The sequence below is a fragment of the Aquarana catesbeiana genome, linkage group LG04, assembly GCF_042186555.1.
Source record: "Aquarana catesbeiana isolate 2022-GZ linkage group LG04, ASM4218655v1, whole genome shotgun sequence".
Lineage (NCBI taxonomy): Eukaryota > Metazoa > Chordata > Amphibia > Anura > Ranidae > Aquarana > Aquarana catesbeiana.
This window is the reverse complement of record NC_133327.1, coordinates 371,169,994-371,187,582: the sequence shown is the minus strand read 5'-3', so window position 1 is coordinate 371,187,582 and position 17,589 is coordinate 371,169,994. Positions and strand designations below refer to the sequence as shown.

The 17,589-nt window shown below is 45.2% G+C and overlaps 1 protein-coding gene across 1 annotated transcript in view; it reads left to right on the top strand.

The window, feature by feature from the left end:
* SLC22A16 (solute carrier family 22 member 16) overlaps positions 1–17,589 on the top strand; it is a 123,787-nt gene that overhangs the window by 30,308 nt on the left and 75,890 nt on the right. Inside the window, exon 2 of the mRNA XM_073627079.1 lies at positions 10,493–10,969. Within this exon, the coding sequence (XP_073483180.1) occupies positions 10,493–10,969 (477 nt within the window). The remainder of the gene's footprint in view (positions 1–10,492; positions 10,970–17,589) is intronic.

The following is a 17,589-nucleotide window of genomic DNA, read 5'->3' as shown; positions in this document are numbered from 1 at the left end:
CCAACACTTGGTGAACGACATCTTTAGGGATTTTCTTGACCTCTTTAGGATAGTGTACTTAGATGACATCCTTGTTTTTTCACCTTCCCTCCAGGCACATCTCATCCACATGCGATAAGTCCTTTTTCACCTCCGAGCCCATAAACTCTATGCCAAGTTTGAAAAATGTGAGTTTGCGAAAGATACCATACAATTCCTTGGCCTCATTATTTCCACTTCTGGCATCTCCATGGACCCCCAGAAGGTAACTGTAGTTCTTGAATGGACAGTACCTTCGGACCATAAGAGCGTCCAGAGGTTTGTGGGATTCGCCAATTTTTATAGAAGATTCATCAAAGGCTTCTCATCAATAATTTCACCTATGACACAACTCACCAAGCAAAACAGATGTTTTCTGTGGTCCCCCTCAGCACAAAAGGCTTTTGACAAACTCAAGAAGCAATTCACCTCTGCCCCGGTCCTTCATCATGACGACCAAGCCCTGCCTTACGTTTTGGAGGTCGATGCTTCAGAGATTGTGGTTGGGGCAGTCCTTTCTCAGCGCCACAAAACCACAGCCATCTTGCATCCTGTTGCCTTCTTTTCCAGGAAGTTGTCCCCAGCCGAAAGGAACTATGATGTAGGGGACCGGGAACTCCTTGCTATTAAACTGGCCCTGGAAGAATAGTGACATCTATTGGAAGGAGCCTCGCACCCTATACTTGTCTACACTGATCATAGGAATTTGAAATACCTCCGTACAGCTAAACGTCTCAGACCTACACAAACCAGGTGGGCTCTCTTCTTCACCCAATTTCAAATGCATATCACGTACCGTCTGGGATCCAGGAATTGTAAACCTAATGTTCTATCCCGCATGTATCCCACATCAGATAACTCGCCAGCAACGGACGCGATACTCCCTGCCTATAATTTCTTCCTACTTACGGATGACCTCTTGTCCAGGATAAAACTGGCCTCCTCTCTAGCCCAACTGCCCTCAGGAGAACATCTGCAAGAAAAGGACAGACTTTTCTTCCATGACCATGCTGTGTTTGTGCCCCTTCAACTGAGGGTTCCTGTGCTAAAACTCTGCCATGACAACAAGTTAGCAGGGCATTTCGGGGTGACCAAAACCACCGATCTGCTTTTGCAAACCTTTTGGTGGCCTACCCTCAAGGCAGACTACCACGCTTACGTCAATTCCTGCCCGGTATGCAATCACAGAAAAACAGAAAAGAATAAATCATGGGGTCTCCTACGCCCCCTGCCTGTTCCCTCCAGACCCTGGAAACAGATCAGCATGGATTACATAGTCGAGCTACCACCCTCTGATGGGTTTACATCCATATTTGTTGTTGTGGACCGCCTTACAAAAATGGCTCATTTTTTTCCTATGATTGGCACTCCTTCCACCCCAGAAACAGCTCAGGCTTTTATCAAGGAGATCATACACCTCCATGGGGTCCCCAGCAATATTGTATCAGATCGTGGGGTCCAATTCACCTATAAATTCTGGAAGGAGTTCTGTCTTGCTCTAGACATCGAGAACCACTGCTCTTCGGCCTGCCACCCTCAGACCAATGAACAAACGAAACGCACGAACCAAACTCTTGAACAGTAGCTTTGTTGCTTCTCCACCTTTGTCCAAGGCAATTGGGCGTCCATACTTCCTTGTGCAGAATTTGAGTACAACAACGCAATACATTCTACCACTAAGCAATCACCATTCTACGCCAACCTGGGGTACCACCGTTCTTTTTCTCCTGTCCTACCTGCTTCCACTTTGGGCCAGGCTGTCTGGAACAGAGTGGATTTTCTACACAACTTAGAGCTCCTAAAGGATACCATGGCCAAGGCACAGCTGGATTACAAGATCATCTATGATCGAAGGCGGCGGGGGGACCTGGATCAACCAGGAGACAAGGTTTGGCTATCTACCAGGCATTTAAAGTTGGCCTGTCCCTCCAATAAATTGGGCCCTAAGTTAATTGGGCCCTTCCCTGTCCTGTCCTGATACAATCCTGTTGTCTACAAACTCAAACTGCCCTCAACTTACCGGATCCACCCTGTCTTCCATGCCTCCCTCCTGAAGCCCGTGGCCCTGAACCTCTTTGGGGAACGTGGGGCCCATCCTCCGCCTCCCTCTATGAATAAAGGGATTGAGGAGTACAAGGTGGAGGCCATCCTGGACTGCCGTAGAAGGGACCGTGGATGACAATTTCTGGTACAGTGGAAAAGTTACGGGCCTCAAGAGAATTCCTGGGAACCCGAGTCACAAATCCACGCTCCAGATCTTCTTCGGCAGTTCTTTCAGCGATCTTTATCCTGGACGGGCGTCCGGAGGCCGCCCCTACGGGGGGGGCTCTGTAAGAGTCCAGGGCTTACTACGCACGCACCAATGGCGCGTTGCCGCAAGAGGAAATCCGTGCCAACTGAGCATGCGCCAAAGACACCTCAGGGCTCCAATCCGCACTTGCACAGAAGACTTGATGGAAAAGGGCAGAAAAAATGCCCGGGACGTGCACAAGAAGTGACCTCAACCTGATGGAAAAAGGTGGGAAAATACCCAGGAGGCGCACAGGAAATTATATCAACCTGATGGAAAAAGGCGGGAAAATCCACAGGAGGCGCACAGGAAGTGACCTCAAACTTCCCTATATAAGCCCAGCCCAGACACTGCCAAATTACTGGATTATCTTCAGTCCCCCCCTTGTTCCTGTGCTAGTGTGTGATCTGTCTGAACCTGTTGTGACCTGGAAACCTATTTGATTACTCTTGATTGCTGCTTGCCATTGACCTTGGATTTGAACCTTAACCATTCTACTTCTTTGCCCCTTTTGTACTCACCTGCCAGATTGGAACCGACCCCGGCTTGGATCTCGACCATTCTTCGTCGGATTAACCCTTTTATGCTTCATTGCCCAGCTGGTCTTGACCTCGGCTCGGATCTAGGACTAAGGCTTGCACAGTGCTCTGCACCCCTGGCACCCCTGCCACTCAGTGTCCACCAAGACTCTGTCTCCATCTCCAGAGGCTTTAAGGACCCGAGGTGCAAGGGAGGCCTCCCCACTACTTCGGTCTCACATGAGGTATGTGGCCCTTGTGACAATAAAGTAATACTAAAAGTACCAAAATTAATTTAAATGTCATTTTTTTTCTTTATAAATGTCAGTTTTGCTGTAGCAGGTTCTATACACGGTACAAATGCGCCACTTTACAGGCAGACTAAGGGGACCTCCCAGGCACTATATTTAAAGCAATTTTTCATTCTATTGTTTTAAGCATCATTAAAATCACTGCTCCTTTAAAAACACTTTTTTTTTTTTTAAATGTTGTATTTGTATGGGGGCCCGGGGCACCATACCCTTTTTATGGCCAATAATCTGCAATAACCCTTCAAAATGGGGACTTTTGATTTTTAATGTTTGGGTCCCATAGACTTTAATGTGGTTCGTGGTTTGAGTGCAAACTTTTGCGATGTTCGCGAGTTCTGGTGCGAACCGAACTGTGGGGTGTTCAGTCCATCTCTATTGCACAATATGTCTAATTATAACTGTGGAGTTTAATAGGCACCGGAGTTTGGCCACACTACCCAGCGCACTCTAATTGTCCTGGTTTAGATTAATTGAATTTGAAAAGAATATTTGAAAAAGAGTATTTGAAAATAATTTCAATTTCAGGTTGGACTTGCAGACTATCAGTTGCCTTAACATCGACTGTACGTCTAGAGGATTATAAATTTGGACAGTCAGCACAGGGTTGCCCATTAGAAGAAAATCCCTCCATTATTCTGGCACTACAGAAATTAAAGTTTTCATATTGTGTTGCAAACACAGCTGTGGGTCAAGTGCATAAAACAACTCGCTTAAATTGGAGCTTCAGGCTCCTTAAAAAAAAACACAAATACTGTAGCTGCTGACTTTTAATATTAGGACACTTTCCTGTCCACTAATGATTTTTCAATCAACTGCCAGGTGCTGTCGCCTTGTGGCTTCACAGCCGGTTCCCTACTGCGCATGTCCAAAGCGTACTGCGCTTTGTGAATGGCCCGGCAATGGGGAAAGGAGGGGGGCTGAACTTCCTGCTGACTTTGCTGCAGTGAGATCAGCCGGGAGTGGGAGTGAGTACCTGGCAAAACCAAAAACCCATTCCCCCCCCGAAAGGTGCCACATGTGGCAGTGGAGGGGGGGGGGGACAAGCGGAGCTTCCCCTTTTGGGTGGAAATCCGCTTTACTAGCTCATTTGAATAAAGCCAGAAAAGCCTTATGTCTCAAGCACTGGTCTGCAGACTCAGCATCTAAACAAACTCTGTTCTATTAGTTTTAGGGAAAATTTCTGTTTGGCAAAACATTAGAGGTGGTCAGCAAGATAAGTTGGGGCTGATTTCACTAGAAAGGAAAAATATTCGTAAGTCTTTTCGGTTGAATATACTAGTATTGGGAATTCAGATCTTACCATCCAGGTCAAGAATACTACAGAAGCTTGGGGAAGAATTTGCATACTATATTTCTGAAAGCCAATAACCCCAAGACGGTCCAATCCTCCAAGACTATAGAAAAGTCTGTTTGAAGGTTTGCCTGCTTATGTGGTTCTAGTGAATGTAAAATTACTGCACTTCAGAAAGGCTTAGACAAAGGTCATATAGAAAAAATGTTTTTTTTCTAAAGTATCATCAAGAAAAACTATCATTCATAGAATTCACCAAAAGACCCATTGAGGCCTTTTTGTACAGACAACGATTATATCCTCTTCAGCAAAATGTCAGTTATTGCAAATTGATGCAGAAGAATTGTTGCACTCATGAGCGATTATTCATGTTCCAGCACATAAAAGGGACTGATTTAGGAGTGTCTTGTCCCCTGTTTCTAGTGAAGAATTCTTTGGCCAAGTTCAGAACTCTGCTTGAACTCAAGTTCAACACCTTTATCAAATTGCTACTTTTCCAAATGGCACCAGTTCAAATTATCATCAAGTCTAGGATCTTGCCCAGTGATTGTAAGACATTGGTGGACCTGTCTGATGCTTATCTTTATGGTCTAATGTTAAACATCACCAAAATCTGTGGTTTGATGTTGGGACAGTGCACTATCAATTTGTGGGCCTACCAGTTGGCCTGTGCACCACACCACACATGTTTTGGATGATACGGTCATTCATTATCGTCCTGCACCTTCATAGTGTTAATATTGCACTACTTACATGCCATTTTTCTCCTGGCAGATTCAACTCATACTTGAAAGACCCATACAGAAGTCTTTAGCGTGCTTTGCATTGCTTGGAAATTCAGATGAGTCAGCTACTCCCAACTGAGTCACTAGAGTACCTTGGCATGTTGTTCAAAACAACTCAAGGAAGCGGTTTTCCTTCTTTGGGGAAAGATCCTAGAGGTTCAGGGCATAGTTTACATTGTAATAAGGAGAACCTCAATGATGGCGAGGGATCGCATGTGGGTCCTAGGCTTGCTTTCAGTCACAATTCCAGCAGACATGTGGGTGAAATGCCACTGAACAGTATTCCAATACAACTTTCTCCATCAGTGGAATTAAACCTCCTTGCCCCAGAAAATTTCTTGTCAAATGTGATAAGAAGGTCCCCTGGTGGACGGAGCCCTACAATCTGTCAGACAGCAAGCTGTTAGGTCAGATGTCGGAAATCGTTCTTAACACAGATGCCAATCGGAAAGGCAGGGTTTGCATTGCCTGAAACCCCTTGATGCAGCTGTGGCCCCGAACTTCCAGCCACCTAGAACTGGAGTTGATTCTCAAGGTCCTTTGAGAGCCAGTTGCTGGGCCAACATGTAAAGATCTTGTCAGACAACAAGATGGCAGTGGCCTATCATGGTCAGGAAAGGAGGACCTAAGAGTCTTCAGTTGTTAAAGATCTCTGTGAAAATTTTCCCCTGAACAGAGCAACATATATAGTCGCTGACTATGTCATACCTGCCCAGGAACCCAGAACATGACAGTGAACAAGATCAGTAAGGTTTTCTGTAATCACAATGAATGGTCCGAAAGAGCTTTTGAACAGCATTACCCAGGGGTAGATTGCGGAGGGGGAAAAGCTGCATTTTCTCAGGCTGTAGAGGACACGGCTTCCTAATGCAATGAGGGAGCCTTGAGAGTGCACATTGCTGTTCAATATGCACCACTACTGCTGCATAACGATGGCCAGAGCAGAATCTGGAAGTCAAGGTATGCCAACTGCCAGAGTCACCTGGGTGCAAAGCAAAGAGTGGATTAATCATTATGTGTGACCAAATGGTGAGCTGCAATATTTCTGGGATTTGTGAGCTGCTGCTATGGAGATTTAATATCTGCTTCTACAGAGACTGAGCACATCTAGTAGCCTTATTGCTGCCTGCAGGCTTGACTGGGACTATTTTCATGTCCACCGACAGTACAATTAAGCCACAATGCTAGCCAGCTGTAGCGTTAAGGCTAAAGAATGTTCCTTTACAGCTGTTACTCAGAGATTTTCACCTATTGCTTATGATAAGAGGTATTTCTCAGGGGACATTGTCCCATATCCTAGCCATTCCCACAGTGTACACTCTACACTAGTTATAGCATTATTATTTGCATTGCAGTTAAGTGTTACATGCAGTGTTTATTGATGACTTCTGATTCATGAGTTAATCCCAGTCTAGTGGTACAGAATTATATTCTATATCACCTTGGCATAGTAATTATACTGTCTAGCAGACCCTGAAAAAACCCTGGGAGTCAATCTCCCCATCCCTGAGGAGCCTACACTGGCTAACCGTAAAGAATCGGATCACATTCAAGACCCTCTGCCTCACCCACAAATGCATACAAGGAAACGCGCCTCAATACCTTCGAGAGAAAATAAAACACTACACACCCAATCGCAATCTTCGATCATCTAACCAAAACCTCCTTCTCATTTCCAAATACCGCTACAAAGCAAAGGGAGAAAGAAGGTTTGCAGTCCAAGGACCTCGACTATGGAACGCACTTCCGCCCCACATACGCATGGAAGAAAACCATCTGGCTTTCAGGAAAAAACTCAAGACCTTCCTCTTCTAGAAGCTGTCAACACCAACGCATTAGCGCCTTGAGGCGATTCAGTTCGCATTTGCAGCGCTCTATAAATTTTTCATTCATTCACTATGTTTTGACTTACCTTATGTGTGTTCATTTATGCTCAAACCACCATTTATTGTAACCCATACCAATACATTGAGTTAATTTTACCACTAAATGGTCTTGTACCTATTTAATGGTACTAATTCACAATCAAGTTAAAGGTATCTACACTTGTGCTTGCAGTAACTTTCACTCAACCAGGTGTGTCAGAGGGATTGAGGTTGTTCTTGAAGTTGAGGTGCAGAAAAGAGAACCCAAATTACCAAGCGGCTCTTTCAGGGGTTGTATTCTAAAAAATGCACATGTCCAAGATCCCTCCATTGCTGCTTCGGTAACCAAATGCCTAGGCCTTGGCCATGTCATTCCTGTTGAATGGTAGAAACAGAGTTAAGATTGGCTTATTCTCCGTTTTAGGGGAGATCAAGGGATGAAATGTCTAGCTTTTGGTCAGAAGAATAGCAAGAAAAGAGACTGGAGCCAAAGTTTCCTAAGAAAAAGGTTACTAAGAACTTATTTGTGTACTCTTTATTCCTCAATCTTTTCAAATATATTAATACTCCATAAAAAGAGGTAGGTACAGCAGATGTTAACACGTTTCAGCCATGGCGTTTCAGCCATTGTGAGCAAAGCCATCATGGCTAAAACGCGTTAACATCTGCTGTACCTACCTCTTTTTATGGAGTATTATTAAATTTGAAAAGATCGAAGAGTGGGTATGGAGTTGCGGATCATCTTTTACTGGTTATCTTGTTGGCAGCTGAGCGACTACTTTTTCTGCACCCGGGGTAGTAGCACCTTTCTCTTACTTTTTGTTGGACTCTTTATTCCTCTCTGGAAGTTTGTAAATGTAGCTAAAGTTAACACCGGGTATAGGTCCACTTTAAAACATGCATACACTTCAAATCTGACCCTTAGATTCTACGCAGCCTGGTCGGACAGGCTCCGCCCCCTCATTCAACAACACTGCTGACGAGGAGACAGAACTGTGATTGACAGCTGTGGTCTCTGGCAGGAGCTGCTCTGGTTATTATCTGCTAAAAAAACAAATCACATAGCCTTCTGTGCCGTGTGTCTATTATCAGCTGTTTTTATACATACACAGCTCAGGTGATGGATTACACAGCTCTGGAGTGCTGAGTGATCGTTCAGTTTTATGAATGAGCGATCAGCTCTGCTGGTCTGTGATATATACTACACAAGTCCAACATTGATGACTGTTCATGCATAAAAGCTTGGCCAGGTTGTGTATGTGTAAAAGCAGCCGCTTATAGACACACAGAGCTGCAGCTCTGAGTGATCTATCACTATATTATGAGTGAACGATCTGCATTGCTCATTTAGGCTGGGGTCATATGGGTATGACATGACAGTCATACGACTGTGGATCTGACTTCACCATGCAACTTGAAGTCCGACATCCGCCAGACTTCATGAACGGGGATCCAACTTTGATCCCGACAATGCCAGGCACTTTGTGAATCTTTAGGGGAAACTCCACGCCAAATTTAAAAAAAAAAAAAAAAAAAGCTGCATGGGTTCCCCCTCCAAGACCATACCAGACCCTTATCCGAGCACGCAGCCTGGCACGTCAGGAAAGGGGGGGGTTGCGCGAGCGCCCCCCCCCCCTGAACTATACCAGGCCACATGCCCTCAACATGGGGGGGGTCCTGCACCCCCCACCCCAAAGCACCTTGTCCCCTTGTTGATGGGGACAAGGGCCTCTTCCCGATAACCCTGGCCGTTGGTTGTCGGGGTCTGCGGGGGGCTTATCAGAATCTGGAAACCTCCTTTAGCAAGGGACCCCCCAGATCCCGGCCCTCCACCCTATGTGAATGAGTATGAGGTACATTGTGCCCCTACCCATTCACCTAAAAAAAGTGTCAAAAATAAAACACAGTACACAGGTTTTTAAAGTATTTTATTAAGACAGCTCCGACGTCTCTTCCGATTTCTTCTCCCCCCTCCGGCTCTTCTGCCTCCTCCGCTAATGTCTTCTGCCACTGCCGGTTTTTCTACCCTCTCCAGTTCTTCTCCGCTGATGTCTTCCAGCCCTCTCCAGTTCTTCTCCCTCTGTCCGCTGTCTTCTGTCTCTGCCGGGTCTCCTTCCTGCACTGTCTTCTCCCTCTGGTCTTCCTCCGATGTTGACTCAACGCTCTCTCTTCTGCTATAATGCTAGGTGCGCAGTGTGCCTTTACTCATATTGGCATGGGGCAGGGTCACCGGGTGACATCATCCAGAGGCCCTGCCCCCTTATTACATCACTGCCCAGGACATGACAGGGTGGTGACATAAAACTGTGTTTTATTTTTGACACTTCCTTTTTTTAGGTGAATGGGTAGGGGCACAATGTGCCCCATACTCATTCACATAGGGTGGGGGGCTTGGATCTGGGGGCCCCCTTGTCAAAGGGGGCTTCCAGATTTCAATAAGCTCCCCCCCGCAGCCCCAACAACCAACGGCCAGGGTTGTTGGGAAGAGGCCCTTGTCCCCATCAACATGGGGACAAGGTGTTTTGGGGTGGGGGGTTGCAGCCCCCCCCCCGCCACAAAGCACCAACCCCCCTATGTTGAGGGCATGTGGCCTGGTATGGTTCAGGAGGGGAGGGGCGCTCGCTCGTCCAGCCCCTTTCCTAACCTGCCAGGCTGCGTGCTCGGATAAGTATCTGGTATGGATTTTGGGGGGAACCCCATGCCTTTTTTTTCGGCGTTAAAATCAATGCCAGACTGAAGGGCACAAGTTGCATGCCAAAGTCGTAAAAGTTAAGCCCGTGATTTGACTTTGATCCAACTTCAGTGATATTTAATGGGCTGAAGTAGGATCAAAGTCGGACCAAAGTAGTGCAGAAACCTTTTTCAAAGTTGGACCGATTTGTGTCAGACCAGTTAAAACGGCTCTCCCAATGTCGGAGCATATGTCGTACAAGTGTGAACCCGGGCTCATTCATGATGGGGAAAAAAAAAACACTCAGAGGCTCACTATCTGTGGCTGCTTTTACTTCATACAGGGCACTTGCAGATATTTTACACAAAGCAAAAGCTCTAGGTAATATTTTACTATTATAAATGAACAAGTGGTGCTGAATATTCATAATAGTGACAGATCACTCAGTTTAGAAAGGGGGTGGGGCTCTGTGGTGGCTCTACCTCCTTCCACAGGAATGCATATAATATGGGCTTCAGAAGAGGGTGGAGCTACAGTTAGTATTAAAAAGTGTGTTTTGGGGACAATAGGGCTACTAATCAGAAAAGTGGCAAGTGCTATATGCACTTAGTCTTCCAGGGGGTTATAAAAATGTATTTTTAAAAATGGTGATAATAGTTCTGTAAACGATTAAAGGCTTTAATGACAACTGTTTTCTTATTGCTAAACCTATGGTGTAACTTATGTTTTATGTTCTGTTGCAGATTCCAAGCATACATATACTTTGCTTCTGCTTTTCAAGCAATCTCATGTGGCATTCACTATCTGGCTTCTGTGTTCATTGCTGTTACACCAAAATTTTTCTGCAGACCTCCAGGAAATGCCAGTCTGATATTATTCCATAATGACTCTTTCTCTGAGTTCCGTGAAGTTTGGGATCTGTGGACATCACCAAATGATTATCTTATTGTCCAACAGGAAGATGGGGACATCTGGGAACTGCAGCATTGTAGCAGATTTAAACGTGAAAATAACGTAGATCTGATGTACAAGTCTGATGGAAATAAGACTCTCTTTTCCTGTAATGATGGATTTCATTATGATCTTACTAATTTGGATAGTAGCATAGTGACTGACTGGGATTTGGTTTGTGACCATGAATGGTTTGCTAAATTAGTTCAACCTACCTTCATGCTTGGAGTGCTCATCGGAGCAGTATTCTTTGGTGACATTGCAGACAGGTACAGTACATGCATGCAAAGAAAACAATTCTTGTAAAAGTCTCATCATCATGTTACCTACTAGAAGCGGCTGTGGGATGGCTAACCTGGCTCTAGCCTATGGCCCTGAGCTAAAACTAGTTGCAGATTCCCAGACTAGAAAGTACAGGGTCAACCAAAATAACCGGAGCTGCATATAAATTCTTTTTCAATAAGCAGGTTCACCTACTAATAAACTAGAAGGTTACCACTACTCACATACGGTAGCACAGACCTAGCTATCTGGCACTGTGCATGTGAGATAACAATAGGACAGAGATACATCTGTCACAAAGCTTTAGATGCACAATCAAGAAGCTACGGTTAAACTATTAGAACATAGGGATACTTGCCTAATAGTCTCTACTTCTGGTCTAGGTGAAAATACAGCAGCAGTAGCAGACCCTGTGTGTATAAGGTCATGTTGTTCAGTTAACTCCCTCTCCACTTCCTTGTTCTGGACTTTCTGACCCAGACACACAGAGACAGTAAGTGATGTACATAAGTAATTTCTTTGAATTTTAAGCAGCAGAGCTACTTACACACAGTAGAGGGCAGCATATCGCTGCAGCAGGCTAATTCCCACTTGCAACTTTTGTGTGATTTTCACGCGATTTCTCATGTACTTCAGCGAGCTGCCCTATGCACGTTTCTCGCCCAAAAATAAGTACTACTCGTTTTTGGCCACAAGTTTAGCTCAATTTGTAAGCACTTGTTTTGATGTAATTGCCGTGTTATTCTGACACATGCCCATGGAGGCAGGGTAGCACCGCATTTGGGGTGTCATTAAGAATATTGGCACTCAAACATTCATTGCACATTTTGCCGTGATTTGAAACCGCAAGAAGAATCGTTGTGATTCTGTCCACAACTCCAAATCGCTTAATGTGAACAGGGCATTAACTGTAATACCAAACGACACTATATTACCAAAAGTATTGGGACGCCTACCTTTACACACACATGAACTTTAATGGGGCTATATCAGCTTCAACTCTTCTGGGAAGGCTGTCCACAAGGTTTAGGAGTGTGTCTATGGGAATGTTTGACCATTCTTCCAGAAACGCATTTGTGAGGTCAGGCACTGATGTTGAATGAGAAGGCCTGACTCACAGTCTCTGCTCTAATTCATCCCAAAGGTGTTCTATCGGGTTGAGGTCAGGACCAAAATCATTTGGTGGAGGGGGGATTATGGTGTGGGTTTGTTTTTCAGGGGTTGGGTATAGCCCCTTAGTTCCAGTGAAAGGAGCTATTAAGGCATCAGTATACCAAGACATTTTGGGCAAGTTCATGCTCCCAACTTTGTGGGAACATTTTGGGGATGGCCCCTTCCTGTTCCAACATGACTGCTCACCAGTACACAATTCAAATAATGCCAAGGGCAGGATCACCTTGAATTAGCTATTCAAACTCTCAACAGCGCTAAGAATGTAGTCAAAAAGATAACACAGATATGGGAGCACGGTCAAACTCACCCCACAAAATGCCAACTGCAGTGTTTACCAACTATGTAAATGCTCACACTACCTTCTGACCAAGCAACCTGTTGCAGGTCATTGTATTATTACTCTTACAATTGTAGATCTTACAATCATGTTACTTCAAGCTGGTCAGAATGTTTAGTTATCCAGAACCATAAACTCAGTAACTGTGGTGTAAAGGTATATCTATTACAGAAGACATTTCAAAGGATTACCATGCACAGGAAACACACTATTCTGCAACCCCAGTGTCATAGGCGAGGATATGAATTAGGCCAGATAGCTTAACTCGCTTTCCTATCAAAGCACAACAAAGTCCTTTAACTTTCTTAACTTGATTTGTGAAATAACAGCAGAGAGTTTGTAGATGAGTTTGTAGATGTCGCAGGGTGTTAAGAGAGAGCTTCTCTATGTGGAGTGCTTATCCAGGGAAGGAGGTAAAAAACAGAATGCTTATTGCAAGGTTTGCCAGCTTGTACATACAGAGCCTTCCATGAGTAAAAAAGACCAAGGGTCTAGGCCAGGGATATGCTGCATATCCCTTCTAGGCTAAACAGGAAAAGGAACAGGGAGAAACTAACTAATGAATTTAGACAGGGAGAGTGGGCTAATCCATTCTCTCTATCAGAGGATTGAAAGGTTACTGTGGCATCCAGACTTTAGTTGATCAGAAAAGTAAATACTGCAAAAAGAGAGAGGGGGCAAACAATCTAGGGACTCTTGTTCCATGATACACACAGGCTTTAAACATTGAGTAACCACTAGAGTGGGCCTAAAGTGGCAGCTTAATGTAATACAAAAATTCAAATAATCATGAAAGTAATAATATTAAAAATGACATTTGTATAACAGTGTAATTTTGAGCCTACAGTGAAATGGAACATGGTGTCTAAACATAAAAGCTGAAAAAATTGTGTGTTAGGCACAGTATGTGGACCTTATATGCTTGGAAACTCAGGTACTTTATCCTGTAGCCAGCTCTATTATTAAACCAGAGTTCTAAGCAAACATTTAAATACAACTTAAATATGTAACTCAATGTGACTTAATATCAGCCTCCTATAGTCCCTAGCATTGTAGTACTTACAGAGGGACCATTGGCACTCTAAACCAATCAGGGCTTTGCTTTGAACACTTCAAGCATTTAAAATTTGGAAAAGAGAAAACTTGAATTGAAGATCTATTGCAGGACATTGTAGTAAAAAGTGGGGGTGCCTAATCTGATGTGGTTGTAAACCCACTTTTTGGACTTCTACCTATAGGTAAACCTAGAATAAGGCTTACCTATAGGTAGTGGAAATATCTCCTAAACATGCGCCGTTTAGGAGATATTTCACTTGTAGTCCGTCGAAAATTCCAACGGCGCATGCGCAGGGAAGGAACAAAACTAAGTGCCGTTTCTTCCCTAGCCTGTGCCATTAATCGTGGCTCCCGTGCGCATGCGCGGGAGTGATGTCACGTGGCTCCGGCGAATCACAGAGCCAGAGTCCGCGGCCCGGAGGGGAGAGGGCCAGAAGATGGACACTGCCTACACAGGGGACATCGTTGGATTCTTTTGCAGGTAAGTGGCACATAATAGGCTAGTATGCGATGCATACTAGCCCATTATGCTTTTCATTTGCAGGCTTTGCAGCGAGCAAAAGAGGAAGTAAAACCCATCAGGGTTTACTTCCTCTTTAAAGGGAAAGGTTTAAATCATATCAAATACAGAATGTTTGTACATGGCATCACTGCAATAGTAGTGCAGTAATGCCATGTTATAGTGCTTATTCTGTTGTTTCCCATAACCAGTAGCGCCTCCAATAGTTCTTCAGATTTGTTTAGTAGTCTCCTCATTTTCATTAGTGCTCACCAAGCTTGGTTTTACCCCACCATAGTGACTCCTCACCCATTATTGCTCCCCTTAATGACTCAAAACCTCAGTAGTACATCATGATTAATACTGCCCTGATCATCAGCAGTGCCTTGCATAGTGTGGCCATGCTCAGAACTGCCACCCTATAGTGTCTTCACCTTAATCACTGCCACCATTCTCAGTATTAGCCTGCCAATTCTCTTGGGTGCACCTTATAGCATTCCCATGCTTAGTAGTGCCCCAGTGTTCCTCAGTCTTGTGCAATGAGGTTCCTATAAAAGGCCATGTTCACACTTGAGCATTTTGTAGCTTGCAGCTCAAAAACACTTAAGCAAAAACCTATTGTGTTCAATAGTCCTTGTTCACATATGAGCATCCTGTCGCTTGTAGCAAAACACCTGTCAGTGTACATGAGTACATGAGCTACTTTTCAGGTAGAATTAAGCATTTTTGGAAATGCCTGAAAAGCTTTTTTCAAGTGTTTTGTTGCTTGTTTTCTGCTAAAACAGCAGTTCTTCGCCCCTTTTTCAGCAACACTCCACACCTTTTTGTTGAAAAATGCCTAAAAAACACCTGACAAAGCTGCAGAAACATGCAAATCTGCTCTGAAAACACTTGTAAACTAGCCTAAGAAAACACAGAGAGTCACACAAAAACACAGCTGGGTGCAGTATCCACTCTCAGACAAGATCCTCTTGATGCACTCCTGCCTTGGGCCAAAGTGAGTCATTGGGTCTCTTTCTGATTGGCTGAATCAGCTAAAGCCAGGGTTGGCTTCCAAAAACAAAGAAGGCTCTTAAAATAATAATAAAATTATACTAAGCTTACTAAAACGGTGCCAACTAGCACAACATAAGTTTTGTCCATAGGGTTCTCACAATAGTACTCAATCATGGGACATTTCCTTGGAATCCAAAACAGTTAAGGTAGGCCTTAAAGTGTATTTCCACTTTTGCAGCCGCATTGTTATAATACCTACTTTGAGTTTGTTACATATCATAACTTTAACTTATTGTAAACCTTTTTTTTTGTTTAATAATAAACGGGTCATACTTACCTGTTCTGTACAATGGTTTTGAACAGAGCAGCCCTGGTCTTCCTTTTCTGGGGTCCCCCCCCACCGGCATGTCTGACACCACCTCTTTGATGAGTGCCCCCATAGGAAGCGGCTTTCTATGGGGGCACTCGTACGGACTCAATCCCAAGCTGCGCTGCCTGTGTCTATAGACCCAGACAGTGCAGTTCAGTCCCGCTTCCTCCTGACTGGATTTTATTGACAGCAGCAGGAGCAATGGCTCCCACTGCTACCTTTCTGTCCTGTAAGAAGGAAGAGAGAGAGCCTCACACACAGCACAGATCAATAACGGGTTCAGGTGAGTATAAGGGAGTGGGTTTGGATGAGGGAAATCCTATGCACAGAAGACTCGACTGGCGTAAGGCCAACGTAGTGCCTATTTTTAAAAAGGGGTCAAAGTCTTTATCAAGTAACTTTAGACCTGTTCGTTTAACTTCTATAGTCGGGAAGATACTGGAGAGTTCAATAAAAGACCACATAGATAAGTTCTTGCTGGAAAAAAATATTTTAACCACTTAAGGACCGCCTAACGCCGATTTACGTCGGCAAAGCGGCACGGGCAGGCAAAATCACGTACATGTACGTGATTTGCCTTCCGCGGGTGGGGGGTCCTATCGGACCCCCCCCCCGCCGCCCGAGGCGGTCCCGTTCTGTTCCCCGGCGATCCGAGATGAGGGGGAGGCCATCCGTTCGTGGCCCCCCCCTCGCGATCGCCGCCGGCCAATGGGAACACTCCTTTGCTGCTGTATGCTAAACAGCAGCAAAGGAAATGATGTCATCTCCCCTCAGCTCGGTATTCCGTTCCAGCGCCGAGGGGAGAAGACATCAATGTAAGTGCACAACACACTACACACACAGTAGAACATGCCAGGCATACAAAACACCCCGATCCCCCCCCCGATCGCCCCCCGATCCCCCCCCAATCACCCCCCCCCCTGTCACAAACTGACACCAGCAGGGTTTTTTTTTTTTTTTTTTTTTTTTTTCTGATTACTGCATAGTGTCAGTTTGTGACAGTTACAGTGTTGGGACAGTTAGTATTACCCCCCTTTAGGTCTAGGGTACCCCCCTAACCCCCCCTAATAAAGTTTTAACCCCTTGATCACCCCCTGTCACCAGTGTTGCTAAGCGATCATTTTTCTGATCGCTGTATTAGTGTCGCTGGTGACGCTAGTTAGGGACGTAAATATTTAGGTTCGCCGTCAGCGTTTTATAGTGTCGGGGACCCCCATATACTATCTAATAAATGTTTTAACCCCTTGATTGCCCCCTAGTTAACCCTTTCACCACTGATCACCGTATAAACGTTACGGTTGACGCTGGTTAGTTTGTTTATTTTTTATAGTGTCAGGGCACCCGCCGTTTATTACCGAATAAAGGTTTAGCCCCCTGATCGCCCGGCGGTGATATGCGTCGCCCCAGGCAGTGTCAGATTAGCGCCAGTACCGCTAACACCCACGCACGCAGCATACGCCTCCCTTAGTGGTATAGTATCTGTACAGATCAATATCTGATCCGATCAGATCTATACTAGTGTCCCCAGCAGTTTAGGGTTCCCAAAAACGCAGTGTTAGCGGGATCAGCCCAGATACCCGCTAGCACCTGCGTTTTGCCCCTCCGCCCGGCCCAGCCCAGCCCAGCCCACCCAAGTGCAGTATCGATCGATCGCTGTCACTTACAAAACACTAAACGCATAACTGCAGCGTTCGCAGAGTCAGGCCTGATCCCTGCGATCGCTAACAGTTTTTTTGGTAGCATTTTGGTGAACTGGCAAGCAAGCACCAGGCAGCGTCAGGTTAGCGCCAGTAGCGCTAACACCCACGCACGCACCGTACACCTCCCTTAGTGGTATAGTATCTGTACGGATCAATATCTGATCCGATCAGATCTATACTAGCGTCCCCAGCAGTTTAGGGTTCCCAAAAACGCAGTGTTAGCGGGATCAGCCCAGATACCTGCTAGCACCTGCGTTTTGCCCCTCCGCCCGGCCCGGCCCACCCAAGTGCAGTATCGATCGATCACTGTCCCTTACAAAACACTAAACGCATAACTGCAGCGTTCGCAGAGTCAGGCCTGATCCCTGCGATCGCTAACAGTTTTTTTGGTGGCGTTTTGGTGAACTGGCAAGCACCAGCCCCAGGCAGCATCAGGTTAGCGCCAGTACCGCTAACACCCACGCACGCAGCATACA